Genomic DNA, 22,986 nt, shown 5'->3' with positions numbered 1-22,986 from the left:
TTTAATCCCTCCTTGGCACGTGTGCCGGGTTATATAGCAAACTATATATCCAGCATAAAAAGAAATGTTTCCGATAAGACAAGATTTTTGTTCAGAACGATGAGAATATAGGACAAGACACCTAGAATTCAACACAGCCACAGAACTGCAGACCAGCAGGGCAAAAGGTGAGCGTTGGGGGGACGGGGGACGGAAAAACATCAAAAAGACCTTGGATTAAAGCACTAGCCAAGCTTTCTGGGTGACCCACGGCCTGATGGGAATCTTCTTTCAAACAAAACAAGACCAAGAGGGGGAAAAAATAAAGCATTTAAACCAGATGAAGAGGGTCAAACTGTTATCCTACCAATCTTGGCAACGTAATTAACAGTGATTTATTATTATTAATTCTTTTACAAAAACCATAATTTCAAATATAATAAGAAATGTTGAGTCTCGCTAGCTTGTTCTATTTCTCTCTTTGCTGAGGGAAACCAATAATTCCGTAGTTCCAACCGTGGGAGACTTTTTATGATGATGAGCCCCTTCTGAAAGGGGAAGGGGGAAAAACTAGTAAGTAAAATTATTTCTTTTAAAACAAGATTCGTTTAGGTTGATTTCTGCATGTGGTTGGAGTTCAGCCTCGGACCTCCGATCGTTTCTTAAGATTGCAGGAAGCCCCCCGGAAGGAACTCGGCGGGATGAAATCCTCGGGAAGAAAAAGGGGGCCAGGGGCTGGCATTCTGCACACTCGCCCAGGGGGCACGGACTTCCCTGGGGGGTGGGGGGTGGCACAACCATGCAGGAGAGCCAAAGTCTACTCTCCATCCTGTTAGCTTGAAGCGATTTGACTTGGGGGGGGGGGGAAATATATATCTTTGATAAGAGCGGAGAAGATGCCACGCTGCTTATTGGTTAGCTTGCTGTGCCTAAGTTGTGTAATACCATTTTTTCCCCTTTTTTTCGCTCACGTCCTGTCTTTACGCACCATTGATTCAGAGGAGGGACGGAGCAGGTGGGGAGAAAGAGAAAGGAGGGGAGAGGAAGGAAGCGAGGGGGGATCCATTCTTTTCGTTCTTCTTTTCCGTTATTCTGTGCAATGACTAACTTGATACCGTCGCTGGGGATGGGGGCAGAAGCCACGAGAGGTCTCGTCTTTTGGCAGAAGGGTGGCGGTGAGGCACGGCTGCCGTTTCGCAGAGAGCTGTCCTCCTCGTCTGCTTGTCGCTCCAGTCGGGTGTCGGGGAAAAGGGCTGCGGCCGATGATGTCATAGGTTCATGCGCAAGTGCTCTGGTCGTTTGGGAATGAGGGGGAAGGCCTGCTTTTTGTAGGGCCCCGTGTTGGGCTGCCGGATCGGAAGCGGAGCGGAGGCTTCTCCGCAGACTGTTACATCCATCTGTTCGATCCCACCCGTCTCCATCGGGTAGTCCATGGGCGGCTGAGGATTGGCCACGCCGGAGGAACCGCCTCGTCCCCAGAAGTCGCCCGGAGAGAACTTGACAGGGCTTTGGAAGAGAAGAAGCAGCCATTGAAAACTTTTCATCAAAAAATAAATACCGTATTTTTTCAGAGGCACCTTTCCCTCTCCTAAAAGAGGCTGAAAATTTGGGTGCATATTATACTCTGAGTGTAGCTTTTTCGAAGCTATGTTTTCCCCAGCCCTAATGAGGTGCTAACAACCTTCCTGGCTTGCAGGATTTTTTGATGGCTACACCAAAGTTTTTTCCCCCAGTCCTAAGTCTTTGCAGGCTTGTTTTCATTGCTATTCTCTCTGAATAAGGTTTTTAAAAAGCCCTAACCAGGGGATAAAATTATGTGCTGAAGCTGACCAGACGAAGGACCCTAGCCAGATGAATACCTGGTAGGCAGATTTTTTACCACTATTTTCCTCCCCCAAAATTAAGGTCTTATATTCTTATATTAAGACTCACCTTAATTTGGGGGATCTTATACTCCAAAAAATACAATACTATCTATATCCGTCCATCATCTTTCTCTCTTCTATATCTATCTATATATCTATCTATCTATCTATCCATCCATCCATCCATCCATCCATCCATCCATCATCTACCTTTCTCTCTCTGTCTCTCCCCCTCCCTCCTTCCCATCAACTTGTGCAACTCCCAGTCCTCAGCTAACCATGTTGAATGGGGAATTTGGGGAATTGAGGTCCACAAGTCTCTAAGTTGCCACGGTTGGAGACTCCTGTGTTAAGCCAAGTATTTTAGAGGCAAAAGGTGAAATCATATTGTACACAAGCCCAACAGTTGTATCTACAGTGCTATTTAAGCCAGAATATGCTGACTATGGGTAACTTAATGGTGAGGCAACGATGTAGACTTTCTGTGCTTACTTGCACCTATCTTCCAACCTGGAGATCACAGCAGTGCCACAGCAACTACAAATAAGGGCCTTCTACCAACTGACTTATGGACGTTTTATGGCACTGACCGGGTTGTATGGAAACCTGTTTGCAAACCTTTGGATAAAAAATACGACATTCCCACGCAACCAACTGACATTCTCAGGCTTTCATGAAGAGCAGACAGAGGCTAAGCACTCACAAAACATCCAGCAATGGGAAGAGACAAATACCTGATGGGAGTCCGAGGACTGCCAATAAATCTGCGCGGTGACCGGATTTTTGGTTCAAAGGAAAACTTCTCTTTTACGCTTTCAAGTACGGAGGGAGCCACGTACGTGAAACCCTGCAAGGGAGGGGGGAGGAGAAACGAGGATGGCCGGCGACCATCCCCACCAAAAAAGAAAGAAAGAACTCGAATGAGGGCATTGCATTGTGACGAAACCAAAACTGGCCATGAAGTGCCAACCCCCACCAGCGTTGCAAGGAGGACCAACATACAGGTAGGAGCAACCAAGATAGCTTAACTCAGGCTGATCTGTTGGGTCAGCTCTGGAGAAGAAAGCTCTTTCTCTGCCAGTTGCCTTCGGACTCTCCTTATACCCAAGCAACACTGCAGAAATATAGACACTGCTCAAAAAAAATAAAGGGAACACTCAAATAACACATCCTAGATCTGAAATAATGAAATATTCTCATTGAATACTGAGTTGAATACGCTGACAACAAAATGAAATTGATTGTCAATCATTGTTGCTTCCTAAGTGGACAGTTTGATTTCACAGCAGTTTGATTTACTAGGAGTTATACTGTGTTGTTTAAGTGTTCCCTTTATTTTTTTGAGCGGTGTACATTGCCAGCAGCAAGGGGGGAAATAACGAGTGAGGAACTCGAGATAGGTGAAAAGGTAGGTGAAAATAATCTCGTTTCCGAGATTATTAGAAACATAGAAGATTTATTGGCAGAAAAAGACCACATGGTCCATCTAGTCTGCCCTTATACTATTTTCTGTATTTTATCTTAAGATGGAGGCATGTTTAAATTCAGTTACTGTGGATTTACCAACCACGTCTGCTGGACGTTTTTTCCAAGGATCTCCTACTCTTTCAGGAAAATAATATTTTCTCATGTTGCTTTTGATCTTTCCCCCAACTAACTTCAGATTGTGCCCCCTTGTTCTTGTGTTCACTTTCCTATTAAAAACACTTCCCTCCTGGACCTTATTTAACTCTTTAACATATTTAAATGTTTCCATCATGTCCCCCCTTTTCCTTCTGTCCTCCAGACTATACAGATTGAGTTCATGAAGTCTTTCCTGATACGTTTTATGCTTAAGACCTTCCACCATTCTTGTAGCCCGTCTTTGGACCCGTTCAATTTTGTCAATATCTTTTTGTAGGTGAGGTCTCCAGAACTGAACACAGTATTCCAAATGTGGTTTCCCCAGCACTCTATACAGTGGGATCACAATCTCCCTCTTCCTGCTTATTATACCTCTAGCTATGCAGCTAAACATCCTACTTGCTTTCCCTACCGCCTGACTGCACTGTTCACCCATTTGGAGACTGTCAGAAATCACTACCCCTAAATCCTTCTCTTCTGAAGTTTTTGCTAACACAGAACTGCATACTAGATAAATGGTCATGGCAATGGAAACTGCAGTTCATCTACATTTTGAGAATTGGAGCAAGAAAGCAAACAGACCTGGTTGGCTTGGATGTGTCAGGATTCATCCTCAAACATTCCAAAGATGCTTTTTCCAAAATCAATTGGACTTTCCTAGATTTCCCCCCCTCCCCCCCCCTCCGAAAACATTTTGCTTCTCATCCAGTTTGAAAGCATATGCTTGTGTGTCCAATCACACTTGGCCAATAAAATTCTATTTATTCTATTCTATTCTAGTCTCTATTTGATTTTCTATTCTATTCTATTTTCTCTATTCTATTCTCTCTACTCTTTTTTCTCTACTTTATTTACTCTATTCTATTTACTCTACTCTATTTACTCTACTCTACTCCACTCCACTCTACTCTCCATACATTCCATTCCATTCTTGAAGCAGCAGCTTCTGGGATGAAAAGTGAATTTTTTTTCAAGGGGAAAACAACCTCCCAGCCCCAATGAAAGTCAAGTTGCCTTCTGGGAAAAGAACCTTTGGGACGAACATGACCTAGATGATTGAACATCTCCATAGATATTCATCCTCAAGCTTACTCACCAAGAAAACTTGGTTGGCACTTTCGCTGAGGGTCGAGTCATCTGGACTATCGACGGGAGTCTGACGTGTAAATTTTGCATCAAATTGGCTCACGTCTTCTTCGGATTGCTTTGCAAAAAACAAAAGTTGGGGAAGGGTTTTTGGTTGGTTTTTTTTTTAATAGTTTAACAGACAAGCACAACAGCCTTAGCGGAGACAAAGCTTCTGGATGGAGGAAGCGTTCCGTAGATCCCTGCTGGAGTTCCTGCTGCCGCCACCGGAGCGTCCCTTTTTGGACAACTGGGTAAGGGGAAGGGGGAAGAGAGTCACGGATCAAAGAAAAAGGAGGATTGAGAAGAGATGCCTTCAAGGCCAAGACATCAAGGAGACCGCCCCTCCCAAGCGCACCCATTAGCTGGACTCCAGAGCTCTACCGAGTCTGAGTTACTGCAATTATAAAGCACATACAGGTCATCCTCAACTTTATGACCCGCAATTAGTGACAGTTCAGTGCTCGCTAAGCAAGGCAGCTGTTAAGCGAGTCATGCCCAATTTTAGGACCTTCCTGATCACGGTTGTTAAGCAAATCACTGCGGCTATTGAAAAATCATGTGCTGATTTAAGTGACTCTTCTTTCACTGACTCTGCTTATTGAAAGTCAGCTGGGAAGTTGTGAATGACCATCACCTGACCCAGGGATGCTACAATTGTTGTTAATACTTGCAGGTTGCCTAGCGCAGTGATTTTCAACCTTTTTTGACCCACGGCACATTTTTTACATTTACAAAATCCTGGGGCACACCACCAACCAAAATGACACAAAATGACACCCTAAGACACTCTCCTCTCTTTTTCCATCCCTGTCTCCTCCCCCCTTGTGTGTGTGTGTGTATATATACACACTCTTGAACCATTTCCAAAAACAGGTGAGGGCTGGGGTTTTTTTCTCTCTTATTCTTTGGGTGCTTTTTATCATATGCTTTAAATCAAGAGTCACTTCTCTCTCTCTTTTTTCTCTCTCTTTTTTCTCTCTCTTTCCTCTCATTCTCTGTCTCAATCATTTTCTCATTTCTCTTTTTTCCTCCCCTTTTTGCTCATTTCTCTCTCTCCCTTCCTCTCCTTTTCTCTCTCTCTCTCTTTCTTTCTTGCTCTTTCTGTCTCTTGCTTTCTTTCTCTCACTCTTGTTTTCTCTCTTTCTCTCTTTTCTTTCTCTCTCTCACTCTTTCTCTCTCTCTTGCTTTCTTGCTCTCTCTTTCTCTCTCTCTTGCTTTCTTTCTCTCTCTCTCTCAGCAAAACGTTGTGAGACCGGAACCTGAGCTTCCTTCTTTGCGGCACAACTGACCATGTCTCGCGGCACACTAGTGTGCCACGGCACAGTGGTTGAAAAACACTGGCTTAGCGCACCCAAATTTTGAACAAGGATTCCTGGGGATGCTGTGACTGTCATAAGTGAATGATTGTTAAGTCGACGACTACCGGAGCAATTCTATTTTTGATAGAATTCACCCGTCTTCCCAATTCTGGACGCTTTCAGCTGAATGTGTCTGCAACTTCAAAATTCCTTAGCCAACAGTAATGGAGAAATTCGTTGCAATTCCAATGCTTCTAGAAGAGACCAAGATGAAGGAGGCTGCATAGGTGGCCCTTGGCTTATGACCACAATTGAGCCCCAAAATTCCTGTTGCTAAGTGACAGTTAAGTAAGGTTTTGCCCCATTTTACGATGTTCCTTGCCACGGATGTTAAGAGAATAGGGCTTTCCCATGGATTTCGCTTGTCAGAAGGTCGCAGAAGGGGATCATATGACATCAGGACACTGCCAAGTGTCAAAAATATAAACCAGTTGCCAAGAAGACAGGGGATGCTGCAACCATCATAAGTGTGAAAAACAATCATTAAGTAATTTTTCCCATGGCCGTTTAACTTTGAAGATTCATTAAACAAATTGGTTGTTAAGGCGAGGACTACCTATAACAGCCAGCTGCATCTCTGGGCTTTAATTTATGAATGTAGATCAGCAAATTATCCACTTTTGCAACCCAATGGTTTACAGGAAGCCCAGATTCTGCTAGCAGCGCAAAATCTTCTGGCTTCTTCTGAAATGCAAGAACCACTTTAAAATTGGGGGATGCAGTCAGGAGCGGGATTTGGACTGATTTGGGCGAACCGGATGCTAATTTTACATCTGGTTTGCCAAACCAGTAGTTGCAAGGACTGGCTGATCCCGCCCACGCCTTCCCAGGAGTCTCCACACGGCCTGTTCTGGATGCCAGGAAAGTGCAGGGCCCATGTGGAGGCTCCGGGAGGGCGAAACGGGCCTCCCACCCAGCAACAGGGCAGGGAACCGGTTGCTAAAAAAAAAATAAATCTCACCCTTGGATGCATTTCAGCCCAAAATTTAAAACGGAGAAAGAATTAGAGGTGAACTCCCTTCTGGGGGATGCGATATGCAGCTCCGAGTATTGATTCAGACAACTTTGGAAAAATGGGACCAAACCTCTCATGTCTGGTTTGGGAATTGCATACTATAATTCCAAAATTTGGTTTATCTGGCTGGGCTGTGCCTGAAGATCACAAGCGCGGATTTAAATAACATACCAATAAAGGTTTAAAAGGTGGCTCCAGCTTCCGAGCTAGCAGTTCTTCCCAAGTGATGTGTCTGAAGAAGGGATGACCCTAAAAAAAAGGGGTGGGGGTTTATCAGTCAGTGTCCAATCAAAGCGAGCAGAACATAACAAATGAGATGTCCTTAGCTGTTAGAATATTCACCACCAGGACAGCCATGGTAACAAGGTCAGCCAATGAATAGGCATAATAAATAAATCAGCCAATGAGAGCTTAGACATATCTGAGTCTGTGCAGAGAATAGAAACAAAAACTTAACAGAGATCTCATTCGTCTGGGCTTGTCTGCTGTGCTGAAGTGAAACTAACTGCTCTCTCATGCCTTGTGTTTATTTGGAAGAACTACTTGTGGCTCTGTTGGGGGGCGGGGGGAATGGATGGATACTGAGCAAAGTGATAATTGTTCCATAAAATAAACTAAAGATGTGTTTCAACCTCAGCAAGTGTGGACTTCAATTCCCAGAATTCCCCAGCCAGCCATGCTTATATTTTAATTACTATACCCCAAAGGAAACTTTTTTTAAAAAAGACATTGTCAAAGAAAGCACTTAATTTCTCCACTAGACATTTCCATAGATCAGGGGTCCCCAAACTTTTTACACAGGGGACCAGTTCACTGTCCCTCAGACTGTTGGAGGGCTGGACTATAAAAAAAACCCTGCGGTTTTCTTAATGCCGCCGCCTTGAGGGAGGAGGAGGAGGTGAAGTGGAGCAAGTCCCCAACTCCTTGCCGAGTTTTCTCTTTCTTTCTCTCTCTCTTCCTTCCTCTCCTTTTTCTCTCTCTCACTCTCTCTCACCAGCATTTGCGGCGTGCGAGCGCGGCTCTTTCTTTCACCCATCGTCGTCACCTCCAGCCACGCCGGCAGCAGTCGCTGCAAGTTCCTCGGGCGGGTTCTGCCACTTTCTAATAATCTCTGCACTTTCTAGGGCCACCTGGCTGGGCTGTTCAGAGGGAGTGGCAGCTCCCACCCAAGGAACCTGCAGCGATGGCTACCGGCGGGAGAAGGAAAGGGAGCCGCGGCCGCCCCCGCCCGCTGTGGATGGGCGGGTGCCGAGCCTCTCGGTTGTGGCCTCTCCGCCCCCATCCCCCTGCCAGCCCACAAGGGGATGGGGAGTGCGTGCGCACGTGCAACATTCAGAATAAGAAATACCTTCGCCATTCAAAAAAAGAAAAACTTTAGCCGGCCTCGCACTTTCGTCGCTCCCCGCCCCCAACTCCAATGCCCGGCTCCATGAGAAGGCTTATTTTGGGGGAAACACAGTGCCTTTTCACAGTTATCCCCCTCGTACAAGAAAAAGCAAGGAAGTAGAAGAGATAGCTCTGCAGTTTTCCATTTATATCAGTTGAGTTGCAAAGCAGACGGGCTTTGGATGTAAGAAAGGGTTTGGTATAATTTCAGAGAGACTTAAAGCCCGTTAGAAAAGCGATCCCTTCTCTAAAATTATTTTAATGGCCAGAAGAGAAGGCAGGACATTTTCCAGGAAAATCAAAGAATTGTGTACCTGAACTTCTCCAGCATCTCCAGGGCCAGCTCCTAGACGTGAGGCAGCATTTCTCTTTAGCAGCTGAAGAGAGGAAATAGATGTTTAAAACCAGTTAGACTTCCTTTTAGAAAAAGTTACTTTATAAACTGTCAGAACTGCCCCAACTTTGTCCTGTCAGCAAAGACCCTCAACTCCATTTGTTGTGAAAGATATATTTTACTGAAGGCCAAGTGGATTACAGTATAGCAAAGCCAGAGCTGAGGCTCACGCAGCACAATTTCCCAATTAACCTTTCCCTCTGAGTCACCCATTCAAAAAGAAATAATCAAAATCCATCTTCCAAACCAAATTCCTTTTTATATAGGTAGACATCAAACTGGCAATGTCTGCTGTAATTCCAGATCTGACACAAACCGGAATTATACCACATAATGTGGTAAATTAGAAACATCCCACAAAATGGGATGAGCTGGGGTGGCGCAGCAGGTAGAGTGCTGTACTGCAGTCCACTGAAGCTGACTGTAGATCTGTAGGTCAGCGGTTCAAATCTCATCACCGGCTCAAGGTTGACTCAGCCTTCCGCCCTTCAGAGATGGGTAAAATGAGGACCCGGATTGTGGGGGCAACATGCTGGCTCTGTTAAAAAGTGCTATTGCTAACATGTTGTAAGCCGCCCTGAGTCTAAGGAGAAGGGCGGCATAAAAATTGAATAAAAATAAATAAATAAATAAAAAAATAAAAATCCCATTCCCCAATTAAAACAGAATCCACATTGCCCAGGGTCTTCAAATTCCACCTCCAGCTCACAGCCAGGACAGCCTCTGTTCCCACGTCTATTCCCCCCTTCCACCTTAAGCCCAAACAAACCCCCATTACATAAGTTAAGAAAAAGAAAAGCAATAAATGTGCACGATGTTGAGCTAAATAATATGGCTACTACACATATGCCAATTTCAGGTTCAACAGTTCAATTGTATTCCAATATATTATTTTGGGAACAGTTTTTTCAACTGTAGAATGGGCAGTGCGGATCTACCGTAAGTAAGAAAAAAAATTGTCCTCCCTGGCCTCCCAAGCCCTATGCAAACCCCGGAGTTTGGTTTTTTTTTTGCAAAAATGGGCCTGTTTTTCACCATTTTTTTGTAAAAAGGTGGGCAGAGGTTTTGGGAGGCCTGCAGAGACCTCCTGGGACTAGGGGAGTGCATGATTCACTTAATAACCATCGCAACAGAGGCCGTAAAATTGAGCACTACTCATTTGACAGCCATTTTGCTTAACTTCAGAAAATTTGGGCTTAGTTGTGGTCGTAAGTCAAGGATTATCTGCATCTGAGCACAGAAGCTATAGAAGAGTTAAGAAATTCGAAAAACTGCTATGAATTTATACTTGAGCCAAACTCTGGGATTACCCTCTCACCTTTTTAAGCAGGTCTCGGGCTTCTTGTGTGAGGTAGGGAGGCAAATTGAGTTTACACTTGAGAATCTTGTCAATCGTTTTCTTTCGGTTCTCCCCAGTAAAAGGGGGCTGAAAAAGGAGGAGGAGGAGAGAGAAGCTGTGAATAAAATGCACCACATCACATAACGTCCGCGATCAAAACAAAATTCTTCTTGTGCTTCCTAGCTTTTAAGCAGGCCTGTAAAAACCGATTTCCAAATCAGATTATTCTAAAGTGGATTTGATCTACAACCAGGGCTAAGAAATCAAAATAGCACGGACGAGTGTCTCAAAGGTGCATTTTCTAATGGCAACTGGACTTCCTTAATTTTTTGTTGAAGATATTTCGCTTCTCATGCAAGAAGCTTTATCAGTTCTGACAGGATGGGGGGGGGGAGATGGAAGGCTTAGTTCTGCCCCTTCTTCCATCTCTCCCACCATCTTTCAAGAACCGATGAAGCTTCTTGCATGAGGAGCAAAATGTCTTCCAGGAAAAACAAAGAAAAGAAAGTCCAGCTGCCTTTTGAAAAAACCCGCCTTTGAGACAACCATGTCTTGTATGGCTGAGAATCTCCAGAGACATAGATGGATATTTTTGTACCCATTTTGTTGTGAACCACCCTGAGTCTGCGGAGAAGGACGGCATAGCAATCTAATTAGTAAATAAACCTAATTAATAAATGCAGGTGATCACATGACAAATGGCAGACATTCAATCACACAGTCACAAACATTATCTTGACTTTTTGATACGTTGGATGCCCTGACTACAACGTCAGCATTAAGCGCATAAGGAATCAATACCATTCCTGGACTGCAAACCCAACAGGAAAAGCACAGAATTCAGAAATTCAATTTCCAAGTTTGCTGCACTTTCAAATTTCACATGATTCGGGTGAGAAATTCAGCCCAGCCAATGGAAGGAAATTTCCGTTCCCCAAAAAAATGCTGTGGACACCTGTAAGTACTGCGAATCAACATAAATGGAACAGCTAAGAGCCGCGGTGGCACAGTGGTTAGAGTGCAGTACTACAGGCTACTTCTGCTGATTACCGGCTGCCAGTAGTTTGGCAGTTTGGGTCTCACCAGGCTCAAGACTGACTCAGGCATCCAGCCTTCCGAGGTCAGTAAAACGAGGACCCAGATTGTTGGGGGCAAGAGGCTGTCTCTGTAAACTGCTTAGAGAGAGCTGTAAAGCACTATGAAGCAGCATATAAGAATAAGCGCTACTGTTTTTTCTATTGCAGGCTAACTCTGCCCGCTGCCGGGAGTTCGATCCTGAACGGCTCAAGATTGACTCAGCCTTCTGTCCTTCCAAGGTCAGTAGAATGAGGACCCAGATATGCTGACTCTGTAAACTGCTTAGAGAGGACTGTGAAGCAGTATAGAAAGGTGTTGGGGTTAGCTCTGGCCCAGCTCCTGCCCCAAGGACTGTGGATGTGGGGGAGACATCCACATGCTGCAGGCCTGTTTTGCCCCCGGTGGAATCTGCTGATGAAGGCTCCTCTGACCAAGAAGACATGAGTGACAGGGAGGAGGAGAGTGGGGCAGACAGCTCAGAAGGAGATCAATTATCTAGCTCCTCCTTGGATTCAGAACAAGAGTTAATGATACAGCCACACATGCGGAGAGCGATGCATAGGCAGCAACAACTGAGAGATTATCAAAGAAAATGAGGCCACCTGTGGTTGGGTGGGGCTGTGGTAATTAGTGAGGCTGCTATAAATAGCAGCCTGTGGGTTTGGCCATTGTGGAGGATTATCTGATCATTGTGTTTCGTGCCTGCTTTGCTGACTTTGACCTTTGTGTGCTGATTTTTCCCCGCTTTGAAACTAAACCAGAGCAAAGTGTGTTTCACTTTGTGAAAGAAGGACTGTGAATTGCCTCACAGCTGCAAGCTAAGTGTCATAGAAGTGATAAGGGACTTGTACAAATTACCAGTTTGTTTGGAGACAAGTGCTCTTTGCTATACAAAAAGAGTGCTTCGTTTATTTGCATTTTCGATATAAAGAACATTGTTTTGAATTTTCAAACGTGTGTGTGTCTGAAATTGTATCTGTGCATTTTCGGGAGGATTCTACCAGAGAGCTCGACAGAACAGAAATTTAAGTGCTATTGCTATGTCATTCCAAGAAGCAGAATGAACTACAGGTAGTCCTTGGTTTAAGATTGCTTTATTTAACAACCTTTTGAAGTTGCAATGGACTTCAACAATAGCTATCTCTGATCTGTCTTCAAAATCACAACTGTCTCTCTTTCTCTTTCTCTCTGTCTCTCACACACACACAACATGATTGGATTTCAGGGCCTGGGTAACCGAGTCTGCGGAGAGGGGCGGCATACAAATCTAAATAATAAATAAACCAGCTTGCATTTATGACTGGTTGGGGTCTGTGACCAATTTGTGGCATGTGATTTGCTTACTAGTCGCAGTGGCTCGCTTTACTGCCATCGTAAAAATAGACTTAAAATAGAACTTGATCGCGTAGTGCCTCGACTTATGACACAACCACTTACAATCGATATTCCTGGTTCCACTGTGGCTGTGAGTGATGGACTACCTTGTACAGGCAGGTTCGCAATTGTTTTCGGAATAAACCAGACTATAAATGAGATTCCTTCCAAAAACCAGGAAATCTAACTGCACAGGTTTAGCAACAGGCAGGTAAAAGACCCACATGGCAAATTCTTTAAAGGCAGGGAGCGTGTTCCAAAACAAAACAAAAATAAAAAATAACAACATGCAGCTTGTAAGTGTGCACCTACTGCTCCAGTCAGCATGTCATACATTAGTGCCCCCAAACTCCACCAGTCCACGGCACGGTTGTGCCCACTCCTCATCAGAATTTCAGGGGCCCTAAAAAGACATCAAATGCAAATAGCAAGGATCAGCACAGCAGAGCGCAGCATCGGTTACAATTACAGATCCTGTGGACAGCACCCCAACAACCTATTGTGACAGTCATAAATCAGTCGAATAATTTCAGTGACAGACGCTCACCTGTGGGGAATAACCATTGCTTCCAGGTGACTAGCTTTGCCAACTCGCTATGCACAGACTCATGGGTAGTGTCAGATCTTACAAAACAGGGGTGGGGAACGATGGCCCCTTTAGGACTTGTGGACTCCAATTCCCAGAATTCCTAAGCCAGCCATGGCCCCTTTATGACTTGTGGACTTACAATGTGCATAAGCGCACCATTGTGCCTAACGTCCCTGTCTTTTTTCATTATTTTTCTAATGTTATGGTTATACAAATTACCATCCTACAATTGTCTGACAACTATATATAAATAAAAAGTAAATAAATAAAACTCCCAGGGGCCATTGAGATCCACAAGTCATAAAAGCTGGCTAAGCTGCCAGCTGTAATTTGAGGATCACCTGTCGTAAAATGTACTACAGGTAGTCCTCAACTTACAACAGTTCAAAGTTACAACACCGCCGAAAAAAGCGACATCACCATTTTTCACACTTATTACCATTGCAGCATGCCCAGTCTTGGGATTTACCCTCGGATGCTTGAAAGCTGACTCGTATTTATGACAGTTGCAGTATCTCGGGGTCAGATGATCGCCTTTTGTGACTGCTCTGACCCAGCCTTCGCTGAAGCAAGAAACAGACCCCTCACCAAGAAAACCCCCACTTTATCTCCCTCTTGTGAATTGATTGCATTCACCAACCGAAAGTCCAGGCAAGAATCCTGCAAGGCAGTTTTAACTGCAGCAACAATAGGATAATTACAAGGCTGTGAACTTCCAACCGAAAGACTGCAAATTAAGTTCTGGCAAGGCAATTTTTGTTGCATTAAACACAAATGAACAAAATTTTCAGAAATACAAAATATTGTCTCCTGCAACAACCATTTGCCTTTCCTTCTATTTATTCTCCAGCCAGGGAGAGGCCATTAAGTGTCCATTTCCGGGCACAACTCAAAGTGTTGGTTATGACCTGTAAAGCCCTACATGGCACATGACCAGATTATCTCCGAGACCGCCTTCTGCCGCACGAATCCCAGCGACCGGTGAGGTCCCACAGAGTTGGCCTCTTTAGGGTCCCGTCGACCAAACAATGTCGGCTGGCGGGACCTAGGGAAAGAGCCTTCTCTGTGGGAGCCCCAACCCTCAGGAATCAGCTCCCCCCCCCAGAGACTCGCACTGCAACCACCCTCCTTGCCTTCCGAAAGAGCTTAAAAACTCATCTTTCCCGCCAGACCTGGGACTTTTAGATCTTCTCCCTGACCACTGAATGCTGAAGTATGATTGTTGAATGTTTGGTCGATAAGTTTTTCTTTTAATTGTTTTTAAATTGTAGTATTCATTGGATTTACATTATTGTTGTTTTTATATATGCTGTGAGCCGACCTGAGTCCTCGGAGAGGGGCGGCATACAAATCCAAACAACTAACTAACTAACTAACTAACTAACTAACTAACTAACTAACTAACTAACTAACTAAATAACTAAATAAATAAATAAATGTGTGCTTTGCGTACTGAGTCGACTCCTTGTCCTCCGCTGTTCACCTCTCCTAACTGATCTGTGCATACGTGCATCTGGAACAGGCCCCAGCTGTTCTTCCTCCTCACTCATATCAGCCTCCAAAGGCAGCTACCTTTCTGGTGGCTGGGAAATGCCAGATGGCCCCGGCTCTGTCTTTGTATCTGACGCAGAGCATCCATCAGAGCCTTTCCCAGACTCAGAATTGGGCCAACCTCTTCCCTAACTCCCTCTTCATCTGAGTCTGCCGCTAGCTCTGCTGGCAGCTAGTGGGCCACAATAGCGACCTTCCGACATGCAAAGTCCAGGGGGAAGTCAGATTTAGTTAACAACTGTGTTACTAACTTAACAACTGCAGTGATTCACTTAACAACTGTGGCAAAAAAAGTCATACTATGGGGCAAGACCACAAATTTTTCACTTGGCAACATAAATTTTAGGCTCAGGTGTTAGGACTGCCTGTGTATGCCTTTCAATTAGTGCATGAAAAACATGGCGCTTGCTGAAACACTGATGAGATCTCAGTGGTACATATGCAGAGGGATGTTCATTCTCCAAAATTTAGGATGCCAATGTAGAGACAAGGTTCCAAATCTTAAAAGTTAGACGTTTATCAAAACCAGCAACTTCTCAAAGCAGTGTGACTCCAGTAATTAAGAGTGATAAATCCTATATCAAGCCGACTATTCAGCATGAAAAAGCACTAAGTGACTTTAACCTCTATCTCACAGGGTTGCTCAGGAGAAAAGTAGGAGTGCATAGGAACCTCACCACTTTATCTCCCCCAACATGTTGCCAGGATAGGGAACGTTCCCAGAACAGATGAGCCTGGGTCTGTGCTAGGCCTCCCACTCCTAAGTCATACAGTGCTCAAGTTTTTAAAAATCTTCACAATTGTTAATTGTTCACTGCGGAGAGCATGGATGGGGAGGGTCGTTAGGTTGACATTTCACTTAGCGACAGGTGACCTGCAACTGAAACTGCAGCCTCTGTTACTGTCCTAAATTGAGAACTACATTTAAGCCATGTGCCATCTTAATTTTCGAAATATAAATCCAAATAGCTAAATAAAAAAATAAATTATCCTGTAGAACTTCTGAAAAGATAATGGGGTTTTTGAGATAAAAAACAACAGATTAAAATGACAAGAGTCCTGCCTGGGTCATTGTGACTGTAGATTACAGTAAACTTAGGTCCAATGCACCTGAAGGACATTAAGTTGAGAGAGATTCTTTTCATCTTCTTATGAAATCCTGGGAATGAGAGGTTGGGCAAGTGTCCTCTCCCAATTTAAACTGGAAACGTTCATTTGCTCTGACCACTAGGCAGGTTGATCTGAAAGGGGGGAAATACTTCTCCTTCAGCAGTTTTTCTATCATTATCAGCTGGACTCACATGTATTCTATTGTTCCACAGAACGTATGTGTGACTGTGCCATCATGAATGGATTCCTTACACAGTCCAAAATCAGTCAGTTTAACGTGACCTGAAAAAAGGAGAAATAACAAAGATGAAAAATCAGAAAGATTTAATTTAATTTAATTTAATCACAGTTACAATATATTTTGACACATAAGCATTAACACATACAAAATGCCAGCAACCGGGAAATTGCTTGACTTTCTAAACCCTGACAGGAGTGTAGCCTGCTGCTACTAGTAGGTATCTCGAGGACAAATATCCTGCAAAATAGGGGGGCCATCAATGAAAAGACCTGCTGCTACTAGTACCTGTTACTTCTTTCACTTCCTGCTTCTTTTAAGCAGCAAAAATACAGGCAGTCCTTGACTTACAACTGTAATGGAGTCTGCACATGATGTTTGTTAAGTGAGATACCCACATGATCACTGTTCAATTTTTTTAAACTGATTTTACGGTTTTTCTTTTTTTAAAAAATACATTATAATTCTAAAATGTCTTCGGAGAGTGGTGGCATACAAATCTATTATTATTATTATTATTATTATTATTATTATTATTATTATTATTATTATTATTATATGTTTTGGGTTGTGAGCTGCCCAGAGTCATTTGCTGAGATGGGCAGCTATAGAAATCCTATCCAATCGAAATCCAATCAAAATCACCTTGCTTAAACACCCTAATCCATTTAAATTTAAATGTTAAATTTAATGTTTAATGACCATAATAGGGAGAACAACCCTATTATGGTAGTTAAACGTTAAATGGTCTATAAGCAAATTTTGTTCATGTGATGGGAGGGGCATGACCATTGCAGTGGCTGTAACTTCAGGTAGGGATTCTAAGTCTTTCATTCAGAGCCATTTTCATTTTGAATGCTCACTGAAGGAACAGTTTAAGTCAATGATTACAATAATGGGAGTTGTCAGCATCTCATCTCATGAATGCCAAGACTGAGAAAAGACCATGAAAGCTTTCGGACATCCTGTAGTAAAATTCATGCTCTAAATTCACTAGACATGTTCACAAGAATTCAAAATCGAAGTGTGCATTCAGTAATTTAATGTCTGGTGGGACGTTGTCCTTACGCAAGAGGTCTCCAATCTTGGCAACTTTAAGACTGGCTGGGGAATTCTGGGAATTGAATTCCATGAGTGTTATAGTTGCCATGGTTGAAGACCCGGCTGCCTTAAACTACAGTGATACCTCGTCTTACAAACGCCTCGTCATACAAACTTTTTGAGATACAAACCCGGGGTTTAAGATTTTTTTGCCTCTTCTTACTAACTATTTTCATCTTACAAACCCACTGCTGGGATGCTCCGCCTCCGGACTTCAGTTGCCAGTGAAGCACCCGTTTTTGCGCTGCTCGGATTCCCCTGAGGCTCCCCTCCATGGGAAACCCCACCTCCGGATTTCCGTGTTTTTGTGATGCTGCAGGGAAATCCCAGCAGGGGAATCCCAGCAATGCAATAACGGGCGCTTCACTGACAACGGAAGTCCGGAGGTGGGATTTCCCAGCGAGGGGAGCCTCAGTGAAATTGCAGCATCGCAAAAACACAGAGGTCCGGAGGTGGGGTTTCAAGGACTTCGGTGTTTTTGCGATGCTGCGATTTCACCGATGCTCCCTTCGCTGGGAAACCCCACCACTGGATTTCCGTTGCCAGTGAAGCGCTCGTTTTTGCGATGCTGGGATTCTCCTGCAGCATCGCAAAAACACAGAAGTCCGGAGGTGGGGTTTCCCATGGAGGGGAGCCTCAGGGAAATCCCAGCAGCACAAAAATGGGCAATTCGGCTGGCAAAAGGGGTGAATTTTGGGCTTGCACGCATTAATCGCTTTTCCATTGATTCCTATGGGAAACACTGTTTCATCTTACAAACTTTTCGCCTTAAGAACCTCGTCCCAGAACCAATTAAGTTTGTAAGATGAGGTATCACTGTATCTCAAAATGCAGAATATGGCAATCCCAACCTGATAATGTTGGCTCTCAGGCGTGGAAATCTATTCGACTGAATCTTACCCAGATTCCAACAATTCTGAAAAATGGTTGGGGGGAAATAAACTAAAGCAGGCTTGGCCACTGTCAGTCTAACCTTGGTGATTCAACATGATGTTTTCTGGCTTTAAGTCACGGTAGATGATTCCTTTCTGATGCAGGTGTCCCAAAGCCATCGAAATTTCAGCCAAATAGAAACTGCAATGCAAAACAACAACAAAAAGTATGGCTTTAAATAAGTCAATCAATCTCAATGAGCAACCATATAAATTAGATTAAGAAATAATTTTAAAAAATGAAGCAGATGGGGCATGACAAGAGGACTCAGCTTCCAAGCTTTATAGTTGCTTATCTGGCTTAGTTTTACTATCTCACTATTCCGGCTCCTTGAGGCTGGGCTTCCCCATCCCTGCTGTGGGGGTAATAGCCTCAAAGGAAAAAGGATAATCATAATTTTAGTTGTGCAGTTACATGGATAAATCAGTCCACTTCAAGCTGTAGGTGGTCCTCAACTTACAACCATAATTGCAACCAGAGTTTCCATTGCTAAATGAAGTGGGGTTTTTTTTTAAGCGAGTTGTACCCAGTTCTATATTTGCCATAGTTGTTAAGCGAATCGCTTAGAGTTCCCTTTACAGACTTCAGGCATTTTTCATCAGAAACAAGAATTAAAACAGCAGTTTGTGGCAAAAAAAATGGCATTACTTAGAGCTATGTGTCTGCAGGCTGCTGCAAAAAAAGCCTTAAATTTGGTCCGTTGCTGAGCACCCAAAATGCAGTCATGTGAATGCATGGAATGGGTGGTGACCATCAGAACTTGGGATTGTATGTACATTGTAACTTCAAATGGCCAGTAAACAGCCAGTTAAAAGTCAAGAACTACCTATCATCCTCCTTCAGCTTAGCTTTTAATGTGACAAAGGATGGGAGCCATTTTAATTGGCAAAGAGTTTCAATCAACAGTAGATGCTGTTCATCAGGGGTCCCCAAACTTAGCAACTTTAAGACCTTCTTTAGAAACACTTAATGATTTCCAACCTGTTAATCATTGATGGAACGTTGGGACAGCCCAAAGGACAGACTTCAGCCATATCAGATTTTTTTTTTCTCCTTCCTTGATGAAAACCACAAGATCAACAGACAGATGAAATGCTAAGCCCCCCAAATTTTGTTTTTAGCCCAAACTGAATGAAGCTGCTGGAATGCAACATCATATTTAACTCTTAAGTAAAATATATGCAGCCTTTACGTATTGGTCAAAAATCTGTCCGCAATCTGCCTTTAGCAAACTTCTGTACAGAGGTGTGTTTCAACAGGAGCTATTTTAGGCCCACTGTGGCTTTGTGGCTATATTTAGTGGTATTTATATAACTATTTAAATGAAAGACAGTATCTACATTTACGTTCATACTGTGACATATCATAAGATCAGCCTTCAGGCACACCCAGGCATAGCTCAATATCCAGCTCCCAAAATGGCCTTGACTTTTGAAACATGGGAAGCAAAAACGCAGCCCAGCAGAAAGCTGTAATAATGCCAGGCCAACTCTGCCCCACAACTGGCTTCATATGTTCTTCACCCAGCTCTTGGCTAAATCTACCCTACTGGAGTTGAAGAATCTTTCCGTCACTTACCAAGCGGTGTCTTCCATAAATATCCCCTCTCGTTCCAACTGCATGAAGAGTTCTCCTCCTAAAATCGAAGCGTTGAGAAAAGCCTAGTAAAATGTCAGCTCCATCATTAGGAAAGTAATTTGAGGCAGATGCCACCAGACAAGAGGAATGCCTGCATGGGCAGAAAGCTAGTTGCCCTTCTAGCAAGCCCTACTAGAAATCTTGTCTGCTAGTTGCCCTTCTAGCAAGTCCTACTAGAAATCCTGTCTGCTAGTTGCCCTTCTAGCAAGTCCTACTAGAAATCCTGTCTGCTAGTTGCCCTTCTAGCAAGTCCTACTAGAAATCTTGTCTGCTAGCTGCCCTTCTAGCAAGTCCTACTAGAAATCTTGTCTGCTAGTTGCCCTTCTAGCAAGTCCTACTAGAAATCCTGTCTGCTAGTTGCCCTTCTAGCAAGTCCTACTAGAAATCTTGTCTGCTAGTTGCCCTTCTAGCAAGTCCTACTAGAAATCCTGTCTGCTAGTTGCCCTTCTAGCAAGTCCTACTAGAAATCTTGTCTGCTAGTTATCCTTCTAGCAAGTCCTACTAGAAATCTTGTCTGCTAGTTGCCCTTCTAGCAAGTCCTACTAGAAATCCTGTCTGCTAGTTGCCCTTCTAGCAAGTCCTACTAGAAATCTTGTCTGCTAGTTGCCCTACTAGCAAGTCCTACTAGAAATCTGCAAACTGCTTAGAGAGGGCCGAAAAGCGCTGTGAAGCAGTATATAAGTGCTATTGCAGGCTAACTCTGCCCAAGCCGTACTGACCGGTTCAAGGTTGACTTAGCCTTCCATCTTTCCGAGGTGGGTAAAATGAGGACCCAGATTGTTGGGAGCAATAGGCTGGCTCTGTAAACTGCAATAGGCTGTAAAATCACTGTGTCTAAGTGCTTAGTCTAAGTCTAAATGCTATTGGTATCACATGACCTTGAGACACAGCAAAGGTTGTCAGCATGAAACAATTGCCAAGTGTCTGAATTTTGATCACATAATCGTGGGGAAGCTACAAAAGTAAAAAAAAGTCACTTTTTCCATTGCCAATGTAACTTTGAATTGTCGTTAAATGAACCATTGTTAAGTTGAGGACTATCTGTAATTGCTATTTTCCTAGAAATGCAACCTTCCTGATAAGAGACCATTTCTGAAAGGAGAAGCTGTCAGGTGTGAAAGACCAGGTCCATAACTGAAGGTCCAATTAGACTGCTTCGTTGCAAATTATGCCTATGCACTTTATAGGTGTTGGTTATGACCTATAAAGCCCTTCATGGCACCGGACCAGATTATCTCAGGGACTGCCTTCTGCTGCACGAATCCCAGCGACCAGTTAGGTCCCACAGAGTGGGTCTTCTCCGGGTCCCATCAACTAAACAATGCCGCTTGGCGGGACCCAGGGGAAGAGCCTTCTCTGTGGCGGCCCCGGCCCTCTGGAACCAACTCCCCCCAGAAATTAGAATTGTCCCCACCCTCCTTGCCTTTGGTAAGCTACTTAAAACCCACCTCTGCCGCCAGGCATGGGGGAATTGAGATACTCTTTCCCCCTAGGCCTTTACAATTTTATGCATGGTATGTCTGTCTGTATGTTTGGTTTGTATATTAATGGGTTTTTAATCGTTTTTAGTATTGGATTATTATTGTACGCTGTCTTATTATTGCTGTTAGCCGTTATAAATAAATAAATAAATAAATAAATAAATAAATAAATAAATAAATAAGGAGTCCTCTCAACTAAGAGTTGCCACCTACTTGGAGTTAGATACGGGTCAATGGCGTTGGGGGGAGGCGGGGTTTGACTTGTCTGTGTGTGGCTACGTAGGGATTCTAGGCTGAGCTCTCTTTTGACTCCTCTTCCAGATTCTGCCACTCTTTCTCCCAGAGCAGTATGGGAAAAAACTAATATGAAATAGATGCTTCTTTAGAGAAAATTTGTTGAAAAAAGTAGTACAATTTTGGGCCCAAGTGTACCCATCGTCCCCCTTTCCTTCTCCTGTCATGTATTAGATTTACCAAAGAAGATACAATTAGTCCTCGACTTATGACTGGTCATTTAGCAACCATTCAAAGTTACGAGGACTGCATTTTGGGTGCTTGGCTACCAAATCATATTTTCAGTTATTTGCAGCACCCGTTTTTATGGTTTTTTCCGCTAGAAATCTGTATTTACTTCTGGTTTTCAGCAAAAACATCAATTGCAGACAACTGATTTGCCTAATGACCGCCCCAAGAATTTGAGCCCAGGAAATTGAGCCCAGTGACATGGGGTCCTGCTTAACAACCAGCACGACTTAACAAGTATAATTCTGGGTTCAATTCTGGTTGTTAACTGGGGGACTACAAATATTTCTAAAAATGCAGAGGAGTTTTATGAGGGCAATGTAGTGGGTAAGCAATGAAATGGATCGCACACAGTTGGTGAACTCAAAATCCACATTTTGATTCTCCACTCACTTACCGCTGAGATACTCGAGGATGAGGTAGAGTTTTCCACCAGTCTGAAAGGCATAAATCAAGTCGACGATAAATGGATGCTTCACCTCCTCCAAGATATTCCTCTCGGCTTTGGTGTGAGCAGTGTCTTTTGCGTTCCTCACAATCATCGCCTAAAGAAGATGAAACAATCATAATACAGTGGTACCTCATGATACGAACCCCTCGCCATACGAACAACCCGAGATACGAACCCGGGGTTCAGAAATTTTTTGCCTCTTCTTACGAACTTTTTCCTTCTTACGAACCCGCCGCCGGAAGTTCTCAGCGTCCTCCTGAACCCGAACGCCAAACCCGAACTTCCGGGTTCGGGAGGCCGCCGAGAAGCCCCCCGGCTGTTTCAAAAGGTGACAGCCAGGCGGCGGGGCTTCTCGGCGGCCACCTGAACCCGAACTTTTGCCGAACTTCCGGGTTCGGCATTGGGAGAACGCTGAGAAGCACCCGGCTGTTTCAAAAGGTGACAACCGGGCGGTGGCGTTTTTTTGCATTTTTTTTTCGTTGCACGCGTTCATTCATTTTACATTGTTTCCTATGGAAAACAATGTTTCATCTTACGAACTTTTCGCCTTACGAACCTCCCCCGGGAACCAATTAGGTCCGTAAGACAAGGTATTACTGTATTGTTTCCCATAAAGGTGGAGGGAATGATAGAATCTTGCGGTGGGGTTAAAAGAGGGACCAGATTAGAATCCCTACATAGCCACAAGTAGACCAAGATTGAACCTTCCTTGAATTCCTTGACCCTTGTCTAATTCCAAGCCAGTGTTAACTATTAGTTGAGAAGATTCTTATAAATAGACTTTTAGCAATAAATTAATTTAACTGGACTTTCACATGCGGATCTGATCTTTCC

General features: G+C 43.7%; 1 protein-coding gene across 1 annotated transcript in view; it reads right to left on the bottom strand.

Moving 5' to 3' along the window:
- Window positions 1–320: 320 nt before the first annotated feature.
- The window catches only part of RPS6KB1 (ribosomal protein S6 kinase B1), a 40,184-nt gene continuing 17,518 nt past the window's right edge, over window positions 321–22,986 (bottom strand). Inside the window, exons 5-15 of the mRNA XM_070735370.1 lie at window positions 22,099–22,246; window positions 19,639–19,696; window positions 18,101–18,201; window positions 15,980–16,070; window positions 12,851–12,941; window positions 10,067–10,174; window positions 8,669–8,731; window positions 7,140–7,217; window positions 4,564–4,671; window positions 2,579–2,691; window positions 321–1,485 (exon numbers count right to left, since the gene is read on the bottom strand). Coding sequence (XP_070591471.1) covers window positions 1,248–1,485; window positions 2,579–2,691; window positions 4,564–4,671; window positions 7,140–7,217; window positions 8,669–8,731; window positions 10,067–10,174; window positions 12,851–12,941; window positions 15,980–16,070; window positions 18,101–18,201; window positions 19,639–19,696; window positions 22,099–22,246 — 1,197 coding nt within the window. The 3' untranslated portion in view covers window positions 321–1,247. The remainder of the gene's footprint in view (window positions 1,486–2,578; window positions 2,692–4,563; window positions 4,672–7,139; window positions 7,218–8,668; window positions 8,732–10,066; window positions 10,175–12,850; window positions 12,942–15,979; window positions 16,071–18,100; window positions 18,202–19,638; window positions 19,697–22,098; window positions 22,247–22,986) is intronic.

The sequence above is a fragment of the Erythrolamprus reginae genome, chromosome 1 (genome assembly GCF_031021105.1).
Source record: "Erythrolamprus reginae isolate rEryReg1 chromosome 1, rEryReg1.hap1, whole genome shotgun sequence".
NCBI lineage: Eukaryota > Metazoa > Chordata > Lepidosauria > Squamata > Dipsadidae > Erythrolamprus > Erythrolamprus reginae.
This window is presented reverse-complemented; position numbering and strand designations above follow the sequence as displayed.